This window comes from Pundamilia nyererei, unplaced genomic scaffold (genome assembly GCF_000239375.1).
Source record: "Pundamilia nyererei isolate P.nyererei 1_Seehausen unplaced genomic scaffold, PunNye1.0 scaffold00115, whole genome shotgun sequence".
NCBI classification, from domain to species: Eukaryota; Metazoa; Chordata; class Actinopteri; order Cichliformes; family Cichlidae; genus Pundamilia; species Pundamilia nyererei.
Genome location: NW_005187516.1, coordinates 987224 through 1012390, shown reverse-complemented (window position 1 = coordinate 1012390; position 25167 = coordinate 987224). Strand labels below are relative to the sequence as shown.

The 25167-nt window shown below is 41.5% G+C and overlaps 1 protein-coding gene across 3 annotated transcripts in view; it reads right to left on the bottom strand.

Annotated features, from left to right (window-relative positions):
- The window catches only part of LOC102209383 (disabled homolog 1-like), a 57344-nt gene extending 32384 nt beyond the window's left edge, over window positions 1–24960 (bottom strand). Inside the window, exons 1-2 of one of the 3 annotated variants that reach the window (XM_005741939.1) lie at window positions 24508–24960; window positions 2763–3386 (exon numbers count right to left, since the gene is read on the bottom strand). In XM_005741939.1, coding sequence (XP_005741996.1) covers window positions 2763–2832 — 70 coding nt within the window. In that variant the 5' untranslated portion in view covers window positions 2833–3386; window positions 24508–24960. Of the gene's footprint in view, window positions 1–2762; window positions 3387–23599; window positions 23770–24507 lie in introns of those variants that run through there. The other 2 variants (XM_005741941.1, XM_005741940.1) reach the window with 2 other exon arrangements.
- Window positions 24961–25167: the final 207 nt, after the last annotated feature.

Sequence of the window (25167 nt, the reverse complement as noted above, 5' to 3'; positions counted from 1 at the left end):
TGGAAACATTCCTCAGAGATTTCGGTCCATATTGACATGATAGAATCACACAGTTGCTGCAGATAGGTTTGCTGCACATCCATGATGTGAATCACACCTTCCACCACACCCCAAAGGTGCTGTATTGGATCAAGATCTGGAGGCCATTTGAGTACATTGAACTCATTGTCATGTTCGAGAAACCAATTTGATCTAAGCTTTGTGACATAGCGGGTTATCCTGGTGGAAGCAACAATCAGAAGATGGGTACACTGTGGTCAAAAAGAGATGGTCAGCAACAACACTCAGATAAGCCGTGGTGCTTAAACAATGCTCAGCTGGCACAAAGGGCCCCAGAGTGTCATGGGAAAATTTCCCCTACACCATTATTGCACCACCACCAGCCAGAATCGTTGATACAAGGCCGGATGGATCCATGCTTTCATGATGTTTTACCCACAATTCTGAGCCTATTTGAATGTTGCAGCCAAAACTGAGACTCATCAGAGCAGGCAACATTTTCCAGTCTTCTGTTATCCAATTTTGTTGAGTCCGAATAAACTGTAACCCATGAGATGTGATGAGGTCTTCTGTTCAGAGATGCTCTTCTGCATAGCTTGGTAGTAACAAGTAAGTATTTGAGTTAGCTTCTCCTTCCTATTGGAAACAGCCTGGCCATTCTCTTCTGACCTCCGACATTATCAAAGCATTTTCACACAGAGAACTGCTGCTCACTAGATATCATCTCTTTTTCAGTCCCTTCTCAGTGAACCGTTTCAGATAAAAAACCAAAATAACCAGGGTCAATATTATTATCCCCCTGTGTTATTTTCCAGATATAGAGTATATACAGAGCTAGGAAACAAAAGATTTCAACGACTCAGGAAAGAAAACTTGAGAGAGATGTTTCTAAAGACCCAGAACAACTACAGGAAGGACAACCTGGAGAGAGATTATGCATACTGGGAGCACGTTATTTGGTCAGATGGGTTGAAACTAGAGATCTTTGGCCACAGAGACTCTCTGAGAAAGATGGGAGATCAGTTAAACCTAAAGAACATTATCCTCACACTGAAACACGATGGTGGGAGTATAATGCTGTGGGTAGGCTTCAGTGCGTTAGGAACTGGGAAACTTGTCAAGGTGGAAGGAATCATAAAGAAAGAAGGATAAATAGTTTTAATTTTGGCCTTTTTTATTGGATAGTAAATTGAGATAGATAGGAAATGAGGGAGAAAGAGAGGGCAAGACATGCAGCAAAGGGCCACGGGGGAGACTCAAACAGGGAACGCTGCATTCTAACCATTTGGCATGTGGTTGCCAGCTCACACACTAAAAAGGCACTGAAAAAATAAAGGAGAGGTAAGGATTTTGAAAGAAAACCTCCAGCAGTCAGCACCAAAACTGGGTCTGGGTCATCACTTTGTCTTCCAACGTGACAACAACCCAAAACACAAAGCTTGTTGGTTGTTAAGGTTGTTATCCAGCGAGAAGGCCACATAACTGACTTTTAGGATGAAGAGGGCGAATTATTTTGACCTGTTGACCTGTAGTTTGGGGTTTTTGTGACATTATTCTGTTTGTGTGTAAACTAAATAATGCAAGCATCCAAAATAAAACCATGATGTTTGGACAAGCTGTGTTAAAAATTTCTTGCTCTGTTTAACAGCACTTCGGAAATACTTATTAAAAAATGACATGTACATGGTGGCCAATAATTCTCCACTCCTCTGTATGTCATCAGCCTGATTCTTGATAGTGCCCTTCACCTCGCCCCAGCTGGCTCAAAGTCACCATGCTGCGTGACAGTCTGTTTGTATTCATGTTGCCTGATTTCCATTTATATGGATCTAAATAGCATGTTTGCTGATTGTGATAATAGTCCCTGCAGCACATGTGATTAGCATGGTAAAGTCAGGGGCTGATAGCCTGTGCTGATAGTCCCCACCAATAAGCCACATGGCCATGTGTGCAACTGCCCCCCCCCCCCCCTCCACTTAACTGAAATCGATGGGCCCTCCTCCAGCGGGCCATTTATCTGAGCAAGTCGACAGAGCCAGTGAAACAGCCGCAAAGGACCTGGCCCCGTGGCCTCGTTACAGCGAGCCCGCAGAAGCCAGATTTACAGGACTAGTTGGGAGTGGCTTTATTTGTGGACAGAGAAATGAGAACAAAAAAGCCAAAATGAAGATGGGGGAAGAAGAAAGAGAAAGCATCCTTTTCTTTCTCACTTTCCTCTCCCTGCCTGTGAATCCCACTCTCTCTGCCTCTCTATCTCCTCATTCCTCCCCCCTCTCAGCCTTTTCAATCCCATTTCAATCTCCCAGTGAGCATTCTGAGAATGCCTCGTCCTATTACTTCACTTATGCTGTTCATCAAAGCGACAGAGTGCGAATTACCCTGTCCATGACACCTAAATCACGTCGCTACCGAAGCCTGGGGCTACATGGAATAGCTGTTACTACATCTGGATCCCCGGGATGAGACAGGGAGCCTCTCGGCAAACCTGACTGAGTGAAGCCTTTTTCCGTGCAGCCCAGCGTTATTTAACTCTATCCAAGATGTTTCACCAAAAGGTGAAAAGTTACGTTCACCACCTGATGAAGATAAGAAAGCTTTCAGGTTCCCATTTCGTCATGTCACGTTTCGTGTCTTTTGAGTACTTTTCCCTTAACGTTATATCTCAGACCTTTATCTCATTTGACAAACAAACATAATAAAGCCTGATATATTACAAGCATCTATGTTACAGACGCTCTGGTGTTGCAAAGGTAAGAACATACCTTTGATCCTCCTGGACTCCTTTCGCTGGCTGGTTTTGACACCCGGCTGGAGTTCGGCCTCTGCTGACATCCTCCACCGCTGAGTCCCTTTCCCCACTCACAGCAGATCCACCATGGGTTAGCAGCACTCCAAGCTAATCCTCCAAGCCTCCAGTGTCCAATCCCCCCCCCCACTCTGATGTTTCTCACTGTTGCTCTTTGGTGAAGAAAATCTCCTTCAAATCCATGGTGAGATGTCTGGTACTCCTCATTAGATGAAGATCCAGCCAAAATAACTACGTTCTGTCACTTTTGGCCCATGGTGTTTGAGTAATGATAAAACAAAACATGAAAAAGTGCTTGAATTATGAGCTGGGCGATCCTCTTGAGAGCTGCTTCAGATCCGATTTGACATCTTCTGGAGTGCACCTGAGTTCTTTCTTTGAAGGTCAAGTATCACATGGTCCAGTGTTGCTCTTTTCTTAGGGTTCACCTATTGTTCAAGAGTAATTCCCCTGCGGGGGAGACTGCGACATTGATCGAATGAAATATTTTTCTTCAGAGTAGGTCAGGAGTGGATATTATTCTTTGGTAGAGTACTTTAGATGTGGTTTGACAGCCCATCACAGTCACTTGCACTGAGCACTGCAAGACAAGGAGACAGGGGGTGATGGTTAATTTTAAGGTGGAGGTGGTAAGAACTTAAAAAGACACATGCCCCTTGATCACTCATTACAACATTAATTTAAGACACGAAATGGCAGGAACTAATTTAACAAATCAACAAAGATGTTATTATCTCTTCTGGATCATCAGTCCGTAATGAGAGTGCAGCAAATGCTTGCTGTTCGGCGCCCACCCTTGAAGAAGACCTGTGGGGAAATATTTGATGTTCTTGTTTTTTATGTTCTGCTTCTGAGTAAATATAGTACATTAGAGCATGACTGGTGCTTCTGTGCATGCAAAACAAATTTTCAGAAGATGGATTGGTAATGCTCCCAGCTCGGGCCAACAGCATGAGAGGAGGGGAAGTAGTGGAAAGCAATGAATGACAGGCTGTTTCAGAGCAAACTGTGGTGGGAATCCTGGCACTGCCACCAATACACTAGAAACCCCCCCCCCCCACACACACACACACACTGTGCTTTAATGCCCTTGAATCATCCACTGCTAACACGGTGGCTGAGCCAAGCTGACGCTGTGGCTGGCACAGCTTCTGTTGGCATGGTGACGTGCCATTGTTGGAGAAAGAGGCCTTGAGCCTATGCTGTCCTGAAAAGAGATGGAGCCCATCGAGCACCGGCCACACATTGTCCCGCGTGACATTGTGTGACATTGTCTGTGTAGTAGGAGTGTGATCAGTTAGTCATTTTATGATTAATTTCAAAACATTTCATACTATTTATTAATCATCATATCTGGATAGAATGGTATGGTAAATGGCCTGCATTTGTATAGCGCTTTTCTAGTCCATAGGACCCCAAAGCACTTTACACTACATTCAGTCATCCACCCATTCACACACACATTCACACACTGGCAATGGCAAGCTACATTGTAGCCACAGCTGCCCTGGGGCGCACTGACAGAGGCGAGGCTGCCGGACACAGGCGCCACCGGGCCCTCTGACCACCACCACCGGATAGACAATGTATCCAGTGGACAAATTTTGCCTACTAATATATGCAATACTGCCGCATGAGTGGCACAGTCACAGTGTCCATCTTTTACGCCCAGTCTAGAAAATAAATTTTTTAATTTGTTTTATATAAGTGCTGTCTGAGCCTAGAGGTGTTTCCTGTTTGCCCACAAGCTCAATAAAACAGCTTTATCTATGAAAGCTCTAGTACTGCAACAGTTCAAATGCAAACGCTTTCAGACAGACTGGCTAAGGTTTACAAATAATTACCTTCTTATTCATTAACACAGACAGATTGCCCACACATTGCAAATCAGTATAAGTCTTCCTCCCCTCACCCCCAGCTGGTCATGGCAGATGGCTGCCTGATTCTGCCAGAGGTTTTTTCCTGTTAAAGGGGAGTTTCTCCTCCCCACTGTCGCCAAGTGCTTTCTCTTTGGGGGTTGTCTGATTGTTGGGGTTCTTCGTACAATATAAAGCACATTGAGGTGGCTGTGGTTGTGATTTGGGGCTACATACATAAAATTGAACTGAAATGAATTGAGTCAGTCTACGTTGACAAGCACAACTCATTTTCAACACATCTCTTTGCAGCATGGGACTCGGCTCTATTGGTTGCTAAGAGGTTGTACTATGATTATATTCCTATGTAAAAGTAAAAACCTGTCATTTTGTAGTTAAACTGCTGCCCTGCAGCAACCACATCACTATCTATCACTATTTGGCTGCACTTTCTTACAGTCAGTTACCATATTATCACAAATAGATTGCATATAATCACCAACTTGACCTGATTTGACCACAAACTGAGAGCAGACTGACTCTGTCTTATTCCTGTGTTACTACCATCACGCCAAAGATGCATTGAAGATGGTAGGTGACTGCGACTGGTCACATATACTCCCTTGATATGCAACTTCACACAAGTTCACTGCACACAGCTGTAATACTTTTGGTCATACCATGGCTTCCAATCACTGTTTTTCCCAGTGTGAGTGTAACATTAATCCACTAGTCTCCAAAGTCAGTTGTAGACACATATAATGTCTTTCAACAACAGTTGGCCACTGGCTGTCTCATCACTACCGCTTCTCTTCTGGATGTCTAGCCCATGTGTCACCATTCATGTGCGTTTACGAGCCAGATAATGCCACCCAAGTCCAGACGAAGGCGCACTTTACCAACTGCGTCTCAGACAGAGCCTCGGAGTGTCAGTGGTGGGAGAGGTATTTTCTATGTCACAAAGAACCTTATCAGAATGTAATTTTCATTACCGACCAGGGAGATATGCCTCATTATATTAGATGTAGGAGCGATTTAATGTGAAGTACGGCTGCTTTTCAAAACCAATGCTATCTAGGTCACGCAGACTCCCCAATCTGCTCCGTGTTTTAACAGCTCCCACTGTCTCTTAGGATTTGGGTCAGAGTTAACGAGCATCGCTCATTTTTCCTGCTTCTCTCAACTGTTAGGGGATGTTAAAAGCCCTCGACAAAAGCCACCACTTATTTATTAATTTGTTCATTTTTGTTCTGCTGCTCTCACGTGTAAAGGGAAACTTCCTTGAGCAAAGTCAATTTCATTTCTTCATGCATGTCTTTATTTTCCTCCACTAATCCACTGCTGGCATTTTTTCTATCTGCCTGAATTTCAAAACTCTGTTCTTGAAATGTGCATCACCTTTTTGTGTCTCAATTTTCACCCAGTTGGTTTATAGAAATGGTTTATAGAAATCAACATCACAAACCTACTGTGTGGTTGACTCTTCTTTAACACGACGCTCACAATGCATTCAGCCCTTCTAGTTTCAACAGGAACATTTACCTTCTCTTCAAAAAGACCCTCTGGGCGACATGCAGGTGTCTGTATCTTGTCATGCAGACTCTTTGTATTAGGATGAAATGCTTTCCATAATTACATAATTATTGCATGTATCATACAACCAGAAATTTGCATAACATGATAACTGGTTTGGAATGAAATAAAAACTATAATTTACAGCTTTGATTTATGCTTCTGAGAAACAAAAGGTTGTGATTTTCTAACAATTTACTGAGTCTAGTTCTTTAGTCGTCTCTGCTGAGGAAAGCAATTAATTAAGCGTGATCAATTTTTAAATCATGTTTACTGTCTCTGGGATATAATAGGCAATCACTGAGCACGAGCCGATTTTTGAATCAGATCTTTCTGGAGATTCTTCTAAGCTTCAGCATTCCAAGGAGAAACACTTCCTCCTGAGACTGGTGTTTAATAGACTGCACAATCAACCTCATATTGTGAGACAAGCCTCTGTGTATCCTGCCACTGATGAGCAACAAAGGTTGAACACCCATCTATCACTGGATATGGCCAATTACACCTCTATTCACAGTGGTCCCGACGGAAGGTGCAGCCTGCACTCCAGCTTGCACGTTGAAGCTGAGGAGCGGGGAGGCCCCGTCCCCAGGACCATCTCTGTCTGTTCTTAGCTGAGCCTAGCGTGGCCCGGGGCTCGTGGAACATTTGTTCGACAGACCGGCTCTGGCACCTCGCGCTGGTCATCTTTGTTACTAAATGGCCTCCAGCTTATGGAGTGGGACACAACTGTCACAACCTGGCCTAGGAAAGCTCCTCTCAGAATAGCCTCGCTGTGCTAACTTGTGTTATCTACGGTTGTACAGACCGACCGACTGTTTCTGCTGGAAAATTTTTATTTGGACATTTTATTCTATTCTGAAAGAGGCCTTATCACAGGTTCACAATCAACAACAAGGTCATCCTAGTCTGATGGCCCTTTAATCTATGATAACGTTAATTTGATTTTGTTGGACAAATTAGATTCCTGATTAGCGAGTGGTTCATTGGTACATGGGTCTTCATGGTAGCATGGCATCTATTAACATTTCTGACCACGTGTTTCAGGGCTTTCTGAGGGTTAATCACATTAAACTTAGTTATAGCTGTAAGGCCACTGGGAAAATGTTTAAAGATTTCAAAGTTAGCATTTCAGAGTAATGGTCCACCATAGAAATGGTTCTGCATGGCTGTACTTTAAGGACTTTATAGAGAGAGGAAAAAAGGCAAACTACAGGACAGAAAGCCAGAGTTTAATAATTACTAATCATTAAATGCAGAGTGCTGTATAAACACATAGACAACAAGAAGAAGTGAGTGAAAACAATGCTCAGTGCATTATGGGAAGCCCTCCAGCAGCCTAGCCCATAACTAAGGGATGGTTCAGGGTCACCTGATCCAGCTCTAGCTATAAGCTTTAACAAAAAAGGCAAGTTTTAAGCCTACGTCTGTCCTGATAGTTTAGGAACCACAAGTAAGCATGCAGTCTGTGAGTGAAGTTCTCTGTTAGGATATTGAACTGTTAGGGTAATAAGGTCAAATGAGGTCTTTAAGATATGATTGATTATTCAATATTTTCCATATAAAGAGAAGGGTTTTAAATTCATTTCTGAATTTAACAGTGAGTCATTAAAGATGAGCTAATAGGGGAGAAATGTGCTCTCATTTTCTAGTCCCAGCTAGGACTGAGTATTACATCTGAATTTAGAAATCAGAGGTCATCCAGGCCTTGATGTCTTTAGGACATGCCTGTAGTTTAACTAGTTAATTTGTCTCATCTGGCTTCATGGATTAATAAAGCTGGGTGTTATCTGTTCAGCATTCAAAATGTATACAGTGTTTTCTAAAAATATTGCCTAAGAAAGCATGCATAGTGTAAAATGAATTGGTCCTAGCACAGAACCCTGTGGAACTCCATAATAAACCTTTGTGTGTAAAGAAGACTCAAAATCCTGACTGAAAAATCAAATCCTCTATAAATGATCAGTTAACTGTTTTACACCTACTCGTTCAACATTTTTTTGAAATAAATGAAGGGTTAGAAATCTGTCTATAATTAGGTAATCAAGTGATGCCTTTTTAAGTATTTGTATCATTACTGCCACCTTAAAAGCCTGCTATGTAGTCTGTTATTAAGATAGATGCATTTGAAGCATTAATTAATGGTGAAACCTGACCAGTCTTTTAGGAATGGGGTCTAAAATGCATATTAATGATTTAAAGGAAGACATTATTGAAAATAATGCAGACTGATCAGAGCGAAAGAATCCAAGTAGAGTTATTAGAGTTGCTGTACCTAAAGGCACATCTGTGGGACGGCTTTTAATATTTTATCTCTAATGGTTGAAGTTTTACCTGTGCAGAAATTCATAAAGCCATTTCTAGTTAAGGTTAAAGGAATACTTGGTTCAACTGAGCTCTATTTACAGTGCTGAACAGCTACCGTTTTTCTCAGTCGGTGACAAATAGAAAGATGTTCCAGCTTTACACAGGGCTTCTTTAATAGAGGCCAAAATAAGACCTTCTAAATGAGTGCAAGACCATTTCCTCTAACTTTCACGTTATCAGCTGCTTAAGCAACTGTTATTGCTTGGCTTCTTCTTCAGATAAGCCACAGTATTATGAGGATATAACACTAGTCACAAGATAATGGACCTCTGTGGGAGTAGAGTTGAGAAAGCTGCTTTGCATCGTGTTGGGACATAGCAGTACAGAAGATACGTGTGGAGGAATCACTTTCTTAACCATAGTTACAATTCTGATCAATGTTAATTTTATGTCTTTATAAGCTTATTGGTGCTAACCTCCCCAAACGGTCCCACTCTCCCTGCTCTAAAGACAGCAAGGCCCAGTGTGGTGGAAGGGATAACCAACAGACTGAGGGCAGTTGGTGATCCCAAGGAGAAGGAGAAGAAATATAGAGGCTAAAGAACAGAAGGACCTCCCCTTTCTCCTTTTCTCTGCCTTCCTGGCCTTCCAGGGGGAACTGATAGCCTCTGAGCTCAGGCTGCTCAGCCGCGGCCCATTAGTTCACCTCTCTCTGACAAGACTGAGGGCCTCTGATGATAGAATAGTGAAGTGTGTGAGCTGTGAAGTAGGGGGAAGAAAATACATACAAAAAATTCAGTTGAGGGTATAAATAAGCGTTGTTACGCAGCTGCTTGGCTGTGCAGATTTAAAGTTTGCCCGTAAAGGGCTCTGAGCTGTGCACTCAGTAAGGCGTGGCTCCAGCATGTTCGTGGCTGGCAAGCAAAGGGCAGTGAGAAGCTGCCCTTCAAAGTGCCCCTGCATTATCCTTTTGACCAGCTTAGCTGGAGGATATTGGGCCCATTTTAGATCAAACAAGTATGAGGAGGGGGTGAGTGTGTGTGTCTGTGTGTGTATCTCACGAGATAAATAAAGAAATACACTCACAGCATAGGTCTCAAGATGCAAATATTAATGGGGTTTATTTGGGAAGTTTTCATTTCTTAGGCCTCTACTGCCTCAATAAAAGACATATTCAGGCTAATAAAGTGTCACTTGCTCCCAATGGTAGCAGTAAACAAAAGCAAGAAAACAAGCTACACTACATTTCCTCTTTTATTCATCTAATTACAGCCATGGCAATATAGCAGGTCTGGAAACTGGCGCGAGACTCCAGGACCTCTCTTGGAACACTTAATTGCTGAATCTGGCTTTCCAAAGCACCCCCTCTGATGTTAGTCTGTGGTCTCCCTGAGGAGTCTTTAATTTAGTGTTGATTTGGTTTGTTTGTGTCTCAGTGCCTGAACAGTGTGTTAAAACAGCCTATTTACCATGTTGGTGGGAGAGAGAACTGGGCAGAGTCCAGAAAGCCTGGACAAACACCACGATACCTCACAGCCAATATTTTCTCCTTCTGTCTCGCTTCCCTCTCTTTGATTTGCTCTGTATTTATAATTTTCAATCTCAGCCTTTTTTATTCTTTCAATTGCGTATTTACCTCTTTTTTCTCCTCCCTCCTGCCCCTGATCTCATTTGCCCTCTTTTTCTTTGTCTCCCTCTCTTCCAACACAATGCCTGTTTGTGAAAAGAGGTTAAAGCATGTTTTATTTTGCTGCCACCCCTCCTCTGCTCTCTTTTGTCAGTTACAAAAGAGCTGTGGATACCTTGGTTTGGTCATTATTTCATGTGGAGAGTAATTAATGAGACAATTAGGGCTTTTCCCCCTTCTTCCCTCTGTGTTCTCTTTGAACTAAATAAATAGCCAAAAGGTGTCCTCTTTAATTACACATGGGTCATGGGTATAATTAAGATACACAAGCAGCCTCTTCATGAAACTTGACAGTGAATTAGTTTCATGGTTTTTTGTTCCTACTATTCGCATCTTAAAAGACGCACGTTTAATGCAGAATCATTGACAGGTATATGAGGAGTACTCCCAACAACAGTCCTGTGTAGCAGAGATTAAAGTGCTCATGATCAAGCACAAAAGCCTTACCTGTGGTCTGCAAGAAAACATTAATGAACTTGAGGGGAAACCCAAAACATCCATCTTGAAATGAAAGTTTTTAGTGTTTCTACTTGCTGTCACAACATTTTGCTAAAGCCTATGTTGAGATGGGCACAATATTGCACTTATGGTTAGGATTTTAAAGAACCCAATAGTTCTGGCTCCATTAGGATTGGCACAGTAACAGAACTTCAAAGTCAATACGAATACCCAAGAAAATATTCAACACCATTTTTGAGACTTTTGCGGGGAAAATTGAAATGGCAAAAAAACATGAATCAAGTGTATTTTTACACCAGCAGTGATAGGAACACACCGGCTGACCTCAGTCATTATGGAGTAGCATTAATTTAATGTTTTTAAGCTCCCCTGGCTAACTTAAACTTGCTTGTCCTCAGTGTTGGGGAGTAACGGAATACATGTACCGCCGTTACATACAGTATTTAAAATACAAAATATGAGTAACTGCATTCCATTACAGTCACCGTTTAAAAAGGTGGTATTTAGAATACAGTTACTTTGTTGAAATAAAGGGATTACACGGCGGTCTTTTCCTGTTTCATATGTTAGGCTGTCCCCTTTCTATTTTTGGTAATTCCATGCTGGTGAAAACCCAAACAAAACACGCATTAAGAGGCTCTAATGCCTGGATCTCAATCTCGCGGCCCATGTCACCTCTACTTGCAGCCCGCATAATGATGTGAAGAAATATTTTTTAAAATTATTGTTCAAAAAATTATTTAATATGAAGGCAATAGGCAGAGTATTACAGGCATAGACCTAAAGAATGTAGCCTCATGGGCAGTGTAACCCAGTTGTAAGTAAGCTATTAAGACTCGACTGTACGCTGTGTTCGAGTTTTCCTCTGAAACAATAAGCTCTGTTGGAGCAGTCTTTCAACGCCTCTCTCTGTCTCTCGCTAGCAAAGTTGACCCAGACAACAAAGTAAAGCTATTTTTTAGCTACGAGCCCGACACGAACCCGAGGTATTAGCCAGAGGTCCCTTTACTACGGTTCAGAGCCGCGGACCTGTTTTATATACGTACAGAATAGTTTTGTATACGAGATCGCTGTGTCCACACTACTGTTACTCATTTTATATTAAGACTTAAATATCTAGTCGGTATTTGTATGGCGAATAGCCTTCAGTAATAGTAATAAATCACACAGCAATAGTACATTCATGTAGTTGTAAAAAGCATGATAATATGTTAAGTAATCCAAAGTATTCAGAATACGTTACTCTCATTGAGTAACACAACGGAATACATTACAAAATACATTTTGGGGCATGTAATCTGTAATCTGTAGTGGAATACATTTTAAAATGGGTGTCCTATATAGAAGACACCATAGCTAGGATTATGCATTTGAATTAGGAGGGGTAAGAAAACGGAAATTAGTTGACTGCAATAGCGGTGAAACCTTTACACACTTCAATCACAAGAATCTTTTGGGCAGGAAATTTGGAGGGGCACCAAAATAAATTGTGGCACTTACTTTTAAAGAAGAAAGAAATGTTTAACCAGAATTCCTTTTCACCATCTTCATGTTCGGCCATAAAAGTGACGCATTCGTGTGGAAGTGATTTGTAGTAATGTGGAATATTATTTGTACGTCCTTGTATAGATCTAAATAAATGATCAACAGATGTGTGAAAGATTTGTTGACAGTTTCTTCAGATCTCTAACAGGTGTAGATTAATAATATTAGTCACAAAGTAGTATTGTCTACATTTCAAAAATACCATTAAATAATATTGTGAAGGTGGGTTTCTCATAGAGATCTGCCTGCAGAGAATTATCCGCTAAACCTGCTGCTCTGTCAGCTTTACTGAGATTTAAACGGTTTATCTTTCTGCTCCACTCTCACCGTTCTCACAAGACATTTTCACACATGCGCCATGGCCCCAAATTTTATGTTCCCAGAAGGAGTTTTATATGAGAACATGTCTGAATAGTCAACCAGGAGCCACAACAAAAGGGGGTATGTTCAGGAGTGAGATTTGAGAAAGGACTACTCCAAACAATATCTTGACCTCCGAAGTTCATGTGTGAAAACAGCCATAGTGCAATTTTTAGTTACAGCACAGAGGTGTGCTTGGAAAATCCCACTATACTCTAATATCTCAGCATCAAGCAGACCAAAAAGAAAGAAACAGGTAGCAACTTGCCATTTCGAGTGGTGGAGAACAGAAATAGAGCTAGAAAAGGGTATTTGTTGGACTTTCATTTGCTGGATGCGAGATGAAATCTCAATCTAAATGCTGATTTGGCTTATCTAAGCTGCTGAAAGCGAAGCAAGTGAAATACAATTTTTATATGCAAACCAGGGTGGTAAAAAAATGCTACTCAGATTCCAGCTGATTCTAAAAATGAACATCTGATTAGGTAATCAGATGTTAATCATCTGACCAACAGTGCCGTCTTCTCTTCCTGCAAAGTTCAGTTGTTTAGTTATGATAATCCAAGTGTTAGACAGCTCGGATGACTGGACAGAAACGGCGATGTGTTTCAGCATTTAAGAAAAAAACTTTGATCTCGAGAAAAGTGACATCAAAATTAAGGAAAGTGTTTGTTTTTACTGAAATGTGTGAACTGATTCTTCATGATGAGTTCAAAAGAAAAGAAACATGGGAAACATTTGTGCAGGTTACCCAGAATTTTCTTGGTAATCACAGAGCAGAGAGATACGCTGAGCTTGTGATAGCATGCTGAACGTGTACCAGCTAATGAGTCCCAGAATGCCACTTCTTACATTCTCATCTCAACGTTTTTTCACCAAACCTGGGCGATGTCAGCAATGAACGCGGGGAAAGATTTCATTCAGATATAAACACGACGAAAAAACGATATCAGTGAACATTTGATCCGAGTATGATGAGGTGGCTACCGCTGGTGCTTGCAACGAGAGAAGGATGTGCAGTACAAGGACAAAAGCAAGTGCCTCAAACATTTTTTTAGCACGCTGACCTAATTTTATTTTCAGTTAAATTGACAGAAATATGTTTTAACGGATCTCTAGTGTCATCTTCTGCTCTGCTTTTAGATTAAACACATTTCAACAATTTTGGTGGGAAATTGCTAAAATTCCATATATGTTAATATTGAAAAGTGTCAAAATGTCATTGATATGTATCTCAAAAACATGACATGCAAGCTTAGATTGAATTTCATAGCAGAAATCAATGTAGAAAAGAAAAACTGAGCAGGTCTGAAATTCCCAGTAGCAAACAAAAGACCAGTGCTATTAGCATAGCCTTATTAGCTGCCAGTTAGGTTATCATTCAGATAGATGCTAGCAGCTTTGGCTAATAATAAAAGAGCAATGATAAAATGGGAGCTGGGCAGTAAATTGTATCAGTCCTGCCTGTCTATAACATTAACAGAAAGTGTGACTTAACAGGATAATACAATTATTTGTGTCTAAAAAGTGATTTCTCCTTAAGTCTGGGATTGATTTGATTTTTTAATAATTAGATTAGATTTTATCATTGATGTCATTCGTTGTGTCATTTTCCACTTTGTGGTCTGAAAAGCAGTGTTGGGTGTTTTCTTGTGTATTGGTATTGAGTTTGAAGGTCTGGTATTTCTTAACAACACAAATACTACGAATCACTTCCACACGAACGCGTCACTTTTATGGCACATCAAGCTGGTGGAACTGAATTCTGATTCTGAAACATTCCTTGTTCTGGTTTAAAAGTGCCGCAACTGCCCAAAAGATTCCTGTGATTACAGTGTGTAAAGTTTCACCAATATATGTCAGTAGATTGCAGATTGCAGTCAACTAAGTTTTATTTTCTTACCCCTCCTAATTCAAATGCATATTCCTAGCTATAGTATGGTTTAGTCAGACAAGAGAGATCAAAAACGTTAAATTACGACTTCTCCATAATGACTGCAACCAGCTGGTGTGTTTCTTTCTGTTGGTATAAAAATACATTTTGTACACACTATATTTTTACTTTCACTTAGCACAAAAAATAAGGAAATTGAGTTTGGTGGATTATTTCTTTGTTGTAACAATGTTTGTTGGCGATAAATCTTACTGTTGGAATGCCTGTTTATTTCCACTTAAATTGTGCCACATTTGTAATGCATCTGTGGGTTCAGCAGCAGATTGAGGAGCTTGGAAAGAAAGCGTCTAGACCTCTTTAAGTTTCCTGAAGATGTTTCACCTCTCACTCGAGGGGCTTCCTCAGTTCTGAAACCAAATGGTGGACAGTCCCAGGATTTAAAGATCTCGGAAGATCCACCATTTGGTTTTAGAACTGACATAGCCTCTTGTATGAGAGGTAAAAAAACATCTTCAAGAAACTTAAAGTAGTCCATACTCTGTCTTTCCAAGCTCCTTAAACAATCATGACCTGGATAATGGAGAAGTTTTCCAGGTCAGTTATTCAGCCCACATATTCAACTCTGCTGAACAATCATTACAGCAACATAATAATTGCTGTAACAACACACAAATGTCCTTACTTTTTGTGATGAGTTTATTTGAATAATATCAACACTTAAATGAAATCAGTTAAATCAAAACCTCTGGCTGCCATTTGTCTGTAATGTGTGTACTGAGATAGCAAAGAGACCGACCAGATTTGCCTTTGAGGTTTTTCCTGTTATGTGGGCTGTCAGTCCACTATCAATGCTGGGTGGGAAACAGCCACCTTTATTTACACTGAAAGAGGTTATGAACCTTTGTAAAAGATTCATACATGAGTTGATTAGTCAGTGAAGCTCAGTTCTGACCAATAACAGCAATACTGAGGTGAGTTGATGAGGATATGTTGAACTTTTCTGTTGGTAAGCGTTGCTGTTTTTGCTGTTGTTAGCCAGCATTAGCAAAACTACCTTTGAAGTAGATCTAAGATAAACAAATAAACTCTAAATTTATCAGAGGGAAAGTGTGATTTTAGGACATTTGAGCATAAAATTAGACGGCATAATGTTAACTTATATTCAGTTTATTATTTATAATCTAGTCCAGAGCCTGAACAGTCATGTGTCTAATCTAATCTAATCTGCTCACAATAAGTAAGTGCGACAGTATGGGAATAAACAAACATGTTTATGCACACTTGAGTGTGTGATGCTATTGGTGTTGTCTCTTTTTCTTTGCATTTTCTTTGCGCTTTTTGCTTCTTTGCCAAAGGGAACGCCGTCTCTAACAAGAAAATGTAGCTATGAACCTTCACGCAGACATGGATTTTATGTCCCTACAAGTGATACACCACTTTTCTTCTCCTTTGCGTACTACATATGTTTCTAACAACCACATATGTGAAATGTGATTAGAAGGTAGATGTCCTTCCTAGCCACTTCAAATATGCTAGGAAGTTAGCAGCTTCCACAAACCTGCACTCGCTCCTGTGCATTTTCTATGTGAATGCATCAGATTGTTGAAGGCGTAATTACACACATATTCATCAGTGCAACAATCTTTTTTCATCAAAATAACCCCCCCCCCTCAAAAAAATGACTAACTGCACCTTTAATAATTCTACACTACAACTTGTTAACATTCCAAGTTTAAAGATATTTTGCAGTGATTTGACTTTGTTACTCCACTTCCCCACACAGCCATTTCTTCTTTCCTCTCGAGGTCACCTTTGTTGTAGCTCATCCTCGCCCACTAAGGAGTAACAGGTATCTCATAAAACTGTACATTAAAAAGAGCTTAAGAAACCCACACACATACACTCGGACACACAAACTCTCCAGTCCCCCGACTACATTACAGCATGCGCGGGTGTAATTAGTGAATCTCCCACCACACCTCAACGTCTCTCATTAATCTCACATGAGTGATTAGGCTGCTGCGACGTATGGAACCACGGGAGGTGTGAAACTGGGTGTGAAACTGTTGTCATCTCATATGTTATCGCACTCTGGAGACTGGGAGGATTAAACCACGTCAGGCACAGCCCATTGGCAGCTAATCATGCTGCTAATGATAAGTGAAATATTCCACTGCCTCTCATTACAATGGCGTCGCAAGGTCAGGATCTCGCACAGATCGCGAAAACACCCCCCCCCCAAAAAAAACATCATGCACACACAAGCAACACAAGTGTCGTCTCTCTCTCCAAGGAGCTGCTCCTTCGGTGTTGTTTTGTATAAACCAAAAGTGGAGGCTGGATGCAAGCCTGAGTGAAGCCTTCTGAATATGACACTTGACGGCTGATTAGAGCAAAGTATCAGGGTGGTCTCCAACTGCGACGCTCTGATGAGAAGTGATCTAAAGGGTCTCGTCAGAAGGCGTCATGCTGACCGCCGCTGCTGTGCCAGATGCTCGCTGCTCGGTGCAACTCCACATCAAAAAAAAATAAAAAATACAGCGGCTCTTCCCTGCAGGCGCTGCTACGAGACGTTCTGCACCAGCATCTTTTAATTTAGCAGACTTGGTTATTAAAACACGCGGTATGCTGATAAAATAAAAGCATAACTCAGGTGGTGCTCTCATTCCCCGCACTTTCGATCGCATGAATATAAATTCTGTCTCTTTTTTTTGTTTTTTAAGGGTAGAATGAGAACTTTGGGTTTTTGAAGATTTCTCTTTTGATCTCAGCAAGAGCTACAGCAGTTTTACAGCATCTATTTATGCTGTTTATGCTTTTCTACATCTTTACGGTGTAGCAGCTTGGCCACATGAAAGACATTCTACACTCACTAGTCAGTTTATCCGCTACAAAAAGATACTAATGCAGTCTAATACACCAGCTTTCCGGTGAATCCTGAAGGTTATGCTGTAGCGTAGCCTTTGCTGCTGAAACTTCTTTAGATGTGTGAGGATTCCCTTTTTTATACCAATGAGGGTGAGTATTGGAAACACAAACTGCAGCCTCCCATAAGAGGCATAAAGTTCTCCTTTTCGTGAATTGAAAAAATTTGCTTCTCAGATACTCCAAAATTGTAAATGATTGAAATGGCAGCACTGAGGAAAACAACAAAAAAAAAAAGACATGAATCTGGGGGAGATGAAATCACATGAAAACTTAATCTGATAGCTCCTCCGGGCTGAACTAAACAGCCCAATTATCTCCAGGGGGCTGAAGAAGTACAGCAGTAAGGAGATGTGGCAGAGACAATATTTAAATTGACTGTCAGTGGAAGAAAAACATGGCTAAGCTTATATTTGATTACATATTTTACAGACTGAAACACGAGGCTGCTGCTGCCAGCCTGGCACTCTGTTATAATCGTCAGCCACATATGGACCCGCTGTCCTGCCTGTTGGGAACAGGGTTGTAGAACGGGCCAGCGGGATGAAACTGAAGGATCTCACTACTCTGAGGTGATGGATGCTCTTATGGAGCCTCCTGTAGTGCATCTGTGAGAGCAGATGAATGGGGAGGAGAGACTGATAAATTGGGTCACGCGAACGCAGCGTTTCTGGGTAATGCGGTGAAAACGCTGGAGGAATGCAGTTGGGTGGCTGCACGTGCTTACAACTGGGGCAGAGTGGCTCCGACTTGACTTCCTTTGCCTGTATCCTCACTCATTGCTGGTATTATTGAAACGTTAGGCCTTTAATGCGCAAAAACGTGCATTCATTTTCTATTTCTTGCTCTAAAAAAAAAGGCTCCACAAATTAAAATGTGAAAATTCAAAAGCCAAACCAACAAAACCTCCTGAACGATGGCCGGTTTCCGCTAAAGATGTTCACGTGAGATGCAAACCTGTTTGTATGGAGAACACTGCCTTACCAAAATCCCTTTCTTGTTAAGTGTTTTCAGTGACTCATCCTGCTTTCACTGCCCTACATATAAATTTATCCAATCAAATGTGATTTGGATGAGCAGCTAAGCCGTCCCATCATATGCCGGAAAACGCTGGAGATATGGAGGGAGGGAGGCGTGTGGCCGATATTAATTTCCTTATGTGCATGGGAGGTTTCACTTTAAATATATACGCTAAAGAAAGCCCTACACCTGCTTCAGCCGTTCCTTCAAGGACGTCTGACCTAAAATTTCTACAAATCAATGTAAAATAGAGAAAATTATGAGCATTTGCTTTTCAAATCTCAAAAGTGTTGATGATTAATGGATTTTTTTACTCCGAAGGGGCTGCCTCCTGCTCCTATCTGATTTCATTTATTTCTGTTTATGGAACACTTTGATTAAGTGGTGGGGGCATGTGGAATGAGGTGAGGGGGTCCTTTACCTTGGCACAGATAAGAAGACAAACTAGATTTGAGGGCGGATAGATCTTGTCTGCAGCGCATGCCGCCTCTTGGCAAGGGAAGAGAAGTCGATACTGAGCGAGGGCCTTTCTTACCTCCTAAGATTTACAGTATCTGGAGCTCCACAGTCTCATACTTCAGTAGATGGATGAGTATTTCATACGGTGCCAACTGGCGCAACATGAGTTGAGCTGAAGGTCATTGTGACTCATTTCCAGCTCAAAAGCTGGGCGGCTGGAAACAGAGCTGCTAAAACTCTGCTACTGACTTGTTTTAATAGCACAAAGACGATGCCTCTGCGGAAAAGAGCAGACTGCAGCCCTTGTGCTGCTACTGTACACCACTGATACAGCACACATGTACAGACTTTACAGTGCCAAAATACAGTTGAGATTATAGTAACGGAGAGTGGGTACAGATTGCTGTTGAACCTCGAGGCATATGGCAGGGCGCCCCATGCCTCCCAGCTAATTGAGTCCTAATGAATCATTGGTTTGGCATGCTACATGTCCCTTGTGATGGCTGGTGTCATTGATGCATTGAAGTTGCCCAGTCCTCTGGAAGTGAAGCGGGCAGTGATGGCTGCCCCGGTTGAACAGAGGAGGCAGGCTGACACTGCTGGCTTCACACTGAACACTTCACTCACTCACCAGATGTTACAGGCCAAGGCACAGGGATTACTAGCCACCCGCCTCTGCACAATGGAAATAACTGTATGACTGACTGGTAATTCACTTCCCCATCTGAGTCCAGTGAAACTGTTTATACTGTTAGGGTCACTGCCTCATTATCAGCTCAAAAGGATCAGTGTGATAAGTGACAAGAGGTTAGGAAAGCAGTACTCGATTGCTGTTTTTGCAGAATGTACATATTTATCTACAATTGTCTAAATCACAATGAGATAGTTTTGGATGGAGAAGTTTATAAGTTTGATTGTTTGTAAATGTGAGTGGATTTATTTGCTTAATATCTTCAGCCTTTCTTTAATTTTGGATATAATAGCTAAATTGGAAACAATTTAACATATGTATTAATAAGGCATAAACAGAATTAGCTTTTCCATTCAGATACTCTTTATGAAGCGAGAGACAGAAACTTGCAAGGCAGTACAGCCTCTGTCCTGTGGAAGATGTAAAGTGTGGACTATTTCCAATTTTTATACTGAAACAGAGTATTTTCATTTGAACATTTTCCAGTTTCGCATTTTATATTCTGTATGACTGCTTGCTGATGCTACTGAGAGATTGTTCAATAAGTGAGTCCTGTTACCATGATATTGCTGATGTGAAGTCTGTCCAAGCCTGATATTTTGGTTCTTAGCAGGACGGCTGTCCTAGAGGACGTTAAAAACAGCTTTCATGCTGAGAGTTAGATGAAAAAATCAATAAGGGCAACATGACCTTAAACTGCATGAGATGCTGGAGCCAGCAGCCTGTGAGCTCAGCTTAGCATAAAGACTCAAACCAAACAGCAACAGCTAGCTTTAGCTTGGCTCCACTGGCTGCACACTAGCTTGTTAGCACAGAATGAAGACTTCAGTACTTGTGCTTTGCTCTTTGTTAGTCACAATGATGGATGGAATGAATGTATATTAGTGACCATATGCAACTCTCAACTCTGCAACTATAAAACAAAAAAGGAAGGCACTACTTTGTGGTGCTATCCAAGTTCCTCATTAGCCAAACAGCTAGTAGGGTAGACCAGGGTTTGTTGTTACACTTTTTGCTCTTGCATGAATTGCTGATCATTGAATAGCTTTCAATAACTATTCCTTTGTTACATCAGAGCTTATGGTGCTAGCTAAACATGGGTATCCTTTTCATTTTTGCAGTCAATTGTATCACAAAGTAATTAAGCATCAATGACACGTTGTGAACACCAACTGGGGTTGGTTGTCTCCATAGTTATCAATGGTGTTTCTAAATGTAAATTTAGAAATGAACACCATCTATTACACCTTGTAATTAAAATGTGAATTTAAACAAGTGATAATTATTGTGTATTATGAGCAGTGAAATTAAGGTATTCTCAGTGCTTTAATAATGTCACTTTTATAAAAGCCACAAAAACAACAGAGAACCAATTCCACTGATGTATCACTGATATAATTTTTAAAAAGGCCAGAAGTTCTGTATATATTTTAAAAGACAAACAGATTTCTTTTGCAAGATTTTCCAACAGGTAACCAGAGCAAGGTGGTGTAAAAGTGAGAAGAAAAATGAACTGCATCAATATCAAACTGACTGCTCTCCATTTAAGTCCTTATGCATGCTCGATCAACCAGGTAAGGAAAGTTTCTGGGATCTCCATAAGGTTGCTTGTTGTGATTTAGCAAGCCTATACATCCCTCAGCATCACACAAGTCAGTCATGACAAACATACATCTCTGTTTTTCAGGGATAAAGTCTTTGTGTGATCAGTTTTAGCAGACAACACAACAAAGCCATACTTCCTCTGGTTTATGGCTCAACAAAAACCATTCTGTCAACAAAGAATCAACCACAGGGTAACAGTGAGACCTAGCTACCAAATGGCTTTGGTTGGGTAGTGAAGAACTGATTCAAATCAAAGCTATTACCTTCAACTTTTTAATAAAAGTCCAGTTTAAATGCCTAACATTGTATGATTTTTTAATGCAGAAACAACAACATGAAAACTCTGATCCAAGAAAATCACAAAATGTGTCCTCCCCTCAAAGTTTGTGTGCTTTCCACAAACTGACCACAGCAAAAATGGACATATTGTCAGGTCAAATGTGTGATACTGACAGATTCCACGGTGTAATGTGACAACCAACTTATACTTGCTATTCCTTCCAATACCTTTAAAGTTTAGTATTTAACACTTTGTTTGTTCATCAAAATAGCAGAAAACAAAACAATTTAATGGGGGGTTGTGTTGGATTACTTCAAGATGGTGCCAGTTTGCTGATGTAAACTCAACAAAGTTACTCATCCCAAAACCTAGTGCAGCACATGCACTCTGTAAAATGGAAGGCCGTTTTTTTTTTTTTTGCTCTTTGATTTCACACCAAGTAGTCTGAGTTCTTGCTTCTGACACATTAAGTTGCCCCAACTCTCCCTGCACCTGTCATGGTGATTACACTCCCAGGAGGGTGGCGGGTTAGGGTGTGGGGGGGGGGGGAACGTGTGCATCATTCAGCTTTTTACAATACACCGTTATCGGAGCAATCTCCCCCCTTTTGTTCAACTCCTGCAAGCGAGGTCACCTCTGACCTGCCTCTGCCAGGGGCCACATCTTTATTAATGAACAGACTAAATGTGATAAGGCCGCCAGCAAAAATCAGAACTCAGGCACAATCTTGCTCATTAAAGCTACTTTTTTTATAAAAGATTCAGGCCACTCCGGGAGTCATGTGTCTGAGTCTGAAACTGCATTAGTGTCAGTACGAGGCCCTGTTTGTTAGACGTATTACCTCAGAGCACTTGGTAGTTCATGTTGAGGGAATGCCGCTGCGAGATGAAGAGAAACTACAAATGCGATAATCCACCAGGCTTCCAGCAGAAACAAAAGAAGAGAAGCAGAGTGTGCACGGTACGGCAAAGGGGTGAAAAAGCCCAAAGATTTAAGAAGTGCAAAACAACAACAGGCTGAAAATGCTCCAACACTGTTGCAATGCAATCGGGAAGAGTTAACACAGAGAAGAAATACCCAAACCACCTTTCCTCCAAATGCAAAAGGGGAAAATTCATTATGGTCTTAATTAGATAAGCTATATCCACCATATGCACCGGCTGCTTTTGCTTTCAGGAGCTAAATGAAGCGCCTTGATTCCACTGGGAGTCTCAACAAAGAAGGCCTTACTGGAGAAGTTAATGCTCTCTAGTGTTTTGTTGAGCTCTATCTTAAGCACCACAATTCACACTGGGCTGCAAAGAAATGTCTGGGGGTGACAACCGGAAATTATAGCATGTGTGTGTGAGAGTGGTAACACATCCATCCCACGATCGACCTACTGAGCACAGCTTAGGCTCTGTTGCAGAGCATCCTCACTAAGGAGATTACGAAGGATAGTTTGGGCGACTTGCAGAAATCGCCAGTGAACTTTGGCACCAGCATGAGAATCCTAGCCCCAGACCTTCGCTTTTATCCCACCAAACCACGGCATGAACAAGATGCAGGTGAGCCACAGTGTTTCAGCAGCACCCTGATCTGTAGCTGATGGCTGCTGTGTTACTACATTTCCACTACAGTGCTCATTTCCCATCATTTACGGCTGCTCTCATACAAGCACCCATGTAGAAAACACAGAGCATCATGACTGACATATGGTCCAGTAATGAACTTTGCATTTGAACTGGTAACACTGGCTCCAATTCAATTTTACCCAAAGGGGGAGGGGGGTTGGGTTTGAGAGGTTATGATTGGGAAAAACAAAATCATAAACAGCCAGGACAGTAGCCTGTTCTATTGAATGATTTAACAGAAAAAACTATATTTTTGTCAATATTTGGCTCTTTTTAATTAATTAAGAAATGCCTCTGGACTAGGGATGGACCTTGTTGTTTAGGGTTATCTTTAAATATAGAACCAAGAATGATAACAGACTTTAAAAAAATAAAATAACCAAAGTTTAGCCATTCTTATACAACGCAAGTAAGTCCTACAAATCCAGACATATATTAAAAATCAACATAAAAAATAAAATAAAAATTTTTAAATGACGCAAATGGAAGTCGTGTCTCACGCTACCCCCCACCCACCCACCTCATCCACGTCTTCCAAGACTAACTGGAATGCTTCCACCTCCACACTGACCCACGAACGTCGCTGCTGACCGGAGGACTCACACTGAAGGCCCACGCACTGGTTTCTGGCACATTTTTGCTCACCGCTGCCGGACAGACCGGCGCCGTTGTGCGCTGTGCGCTCCCATCCAACCGTTCATCCACAGGTACTCAGCCCCTACTACTGCAGCCCGCCGAGCATTCCCTGACCGCTTCCGCACTGAAATCAATACATTTATCAACATATGCGTCATCATTCATCCATTCGCTCAGCATCGGAGCGGGCTAACACGCACTCGTTTGAGGATGACTTACTGCTGTTGCAGCAGAACATCTCTTCATTTGAATATTGTGGAGGGGGGCGAGAGCAACAGACGTGGTGGGCAGAGAAAAAAAGATTTCGCCTGTTCTCACACTTGTTCCTTTACACGAAATCCTACAGCCAAAAGCCCCTATGAGCAGCTAACCCGCTGAAATCGTTTAAAAACAATCAAAACCCAAACGTCACTTTGTAATTTATGCGCAATTTGACGTGGGACAGCGGGTTATTTGACAGGCGACCGGCGTTTGCGCTTCAGAGGACTCCACGTTCAAATCCATCAAAGCAGCACCGACGATCAGGTTCACAGCTTCATGATCACATTTGTTTCTCTTTCCCTTTTTCTTTCTTTCTTTTTTTTTTCACTCTGTGTGTGTTTGTATCCCGGTCATCCACAGCGGACTGGTTCGCAACCCATTTTCATTCAACGCATCCCATCCATAAATCTTGACATGTCGCTGAGCTGCCTTGCATCCTTAAACAGCTCTGTAGTTTCACAGTTTAATGCTGAAGCACCTCTTCATCCCACACCCCTCAAAAAAAGAAAGAAAAGCTGAGATGTTACTCACCTTTTCTCAGTGGATGCTTTTCTGAAGTGTCCCATTTGTGCGTTTTAATCCACATCTGTGTCTCCTTCATTTGAGCGCTCTATTCCCCCCCCTCAACGAGCGAGAGAGGGAGAGAGAGGGAGGAAGCGCGTTTAAGAAAATCCATTTGTTAATTCCATTTGCCGGACACTCAAGGTGAAATCACATTGCCTCTTCCTCTTTTTTTCTTTCTTCTGTTAACAGCTTCAAAATTCTTCCATCATTGTGAAAATCCCGTAAAGCCCTATCATCTTTTTGCTTTTTTTATCTTCTTCTCCCCAGCACTGAAGTTGCTTGGTTACCCCTATTTCTCATTCAAGGAGGCTGAAGCGCTGAATACAGCGGCCAATCATAGCAGCAGCCGGAGAGATTAACTATTTCTTGGCTCCAGTATTCTAGTTTCAAGCTTAAATGAGGAGAGTAGGCGGGGAAAAACTGGGCCCCCGGTGACAGAAGAAGGAAAAAAAAATTAAAATGCACAGAGAATAATGTAGAGAGGGGATCCGTTGGAGGGAGAATGTGTGGAGGGGGGAGGGGACGAAGGGGATTAAACATTTTCGAAAAATAAAGGATTCTGGAGAGGAGGAGGGACCAGTTGCCACTTCTCACAACAACAAAGATGTAAGTGAATAATATTCCTGC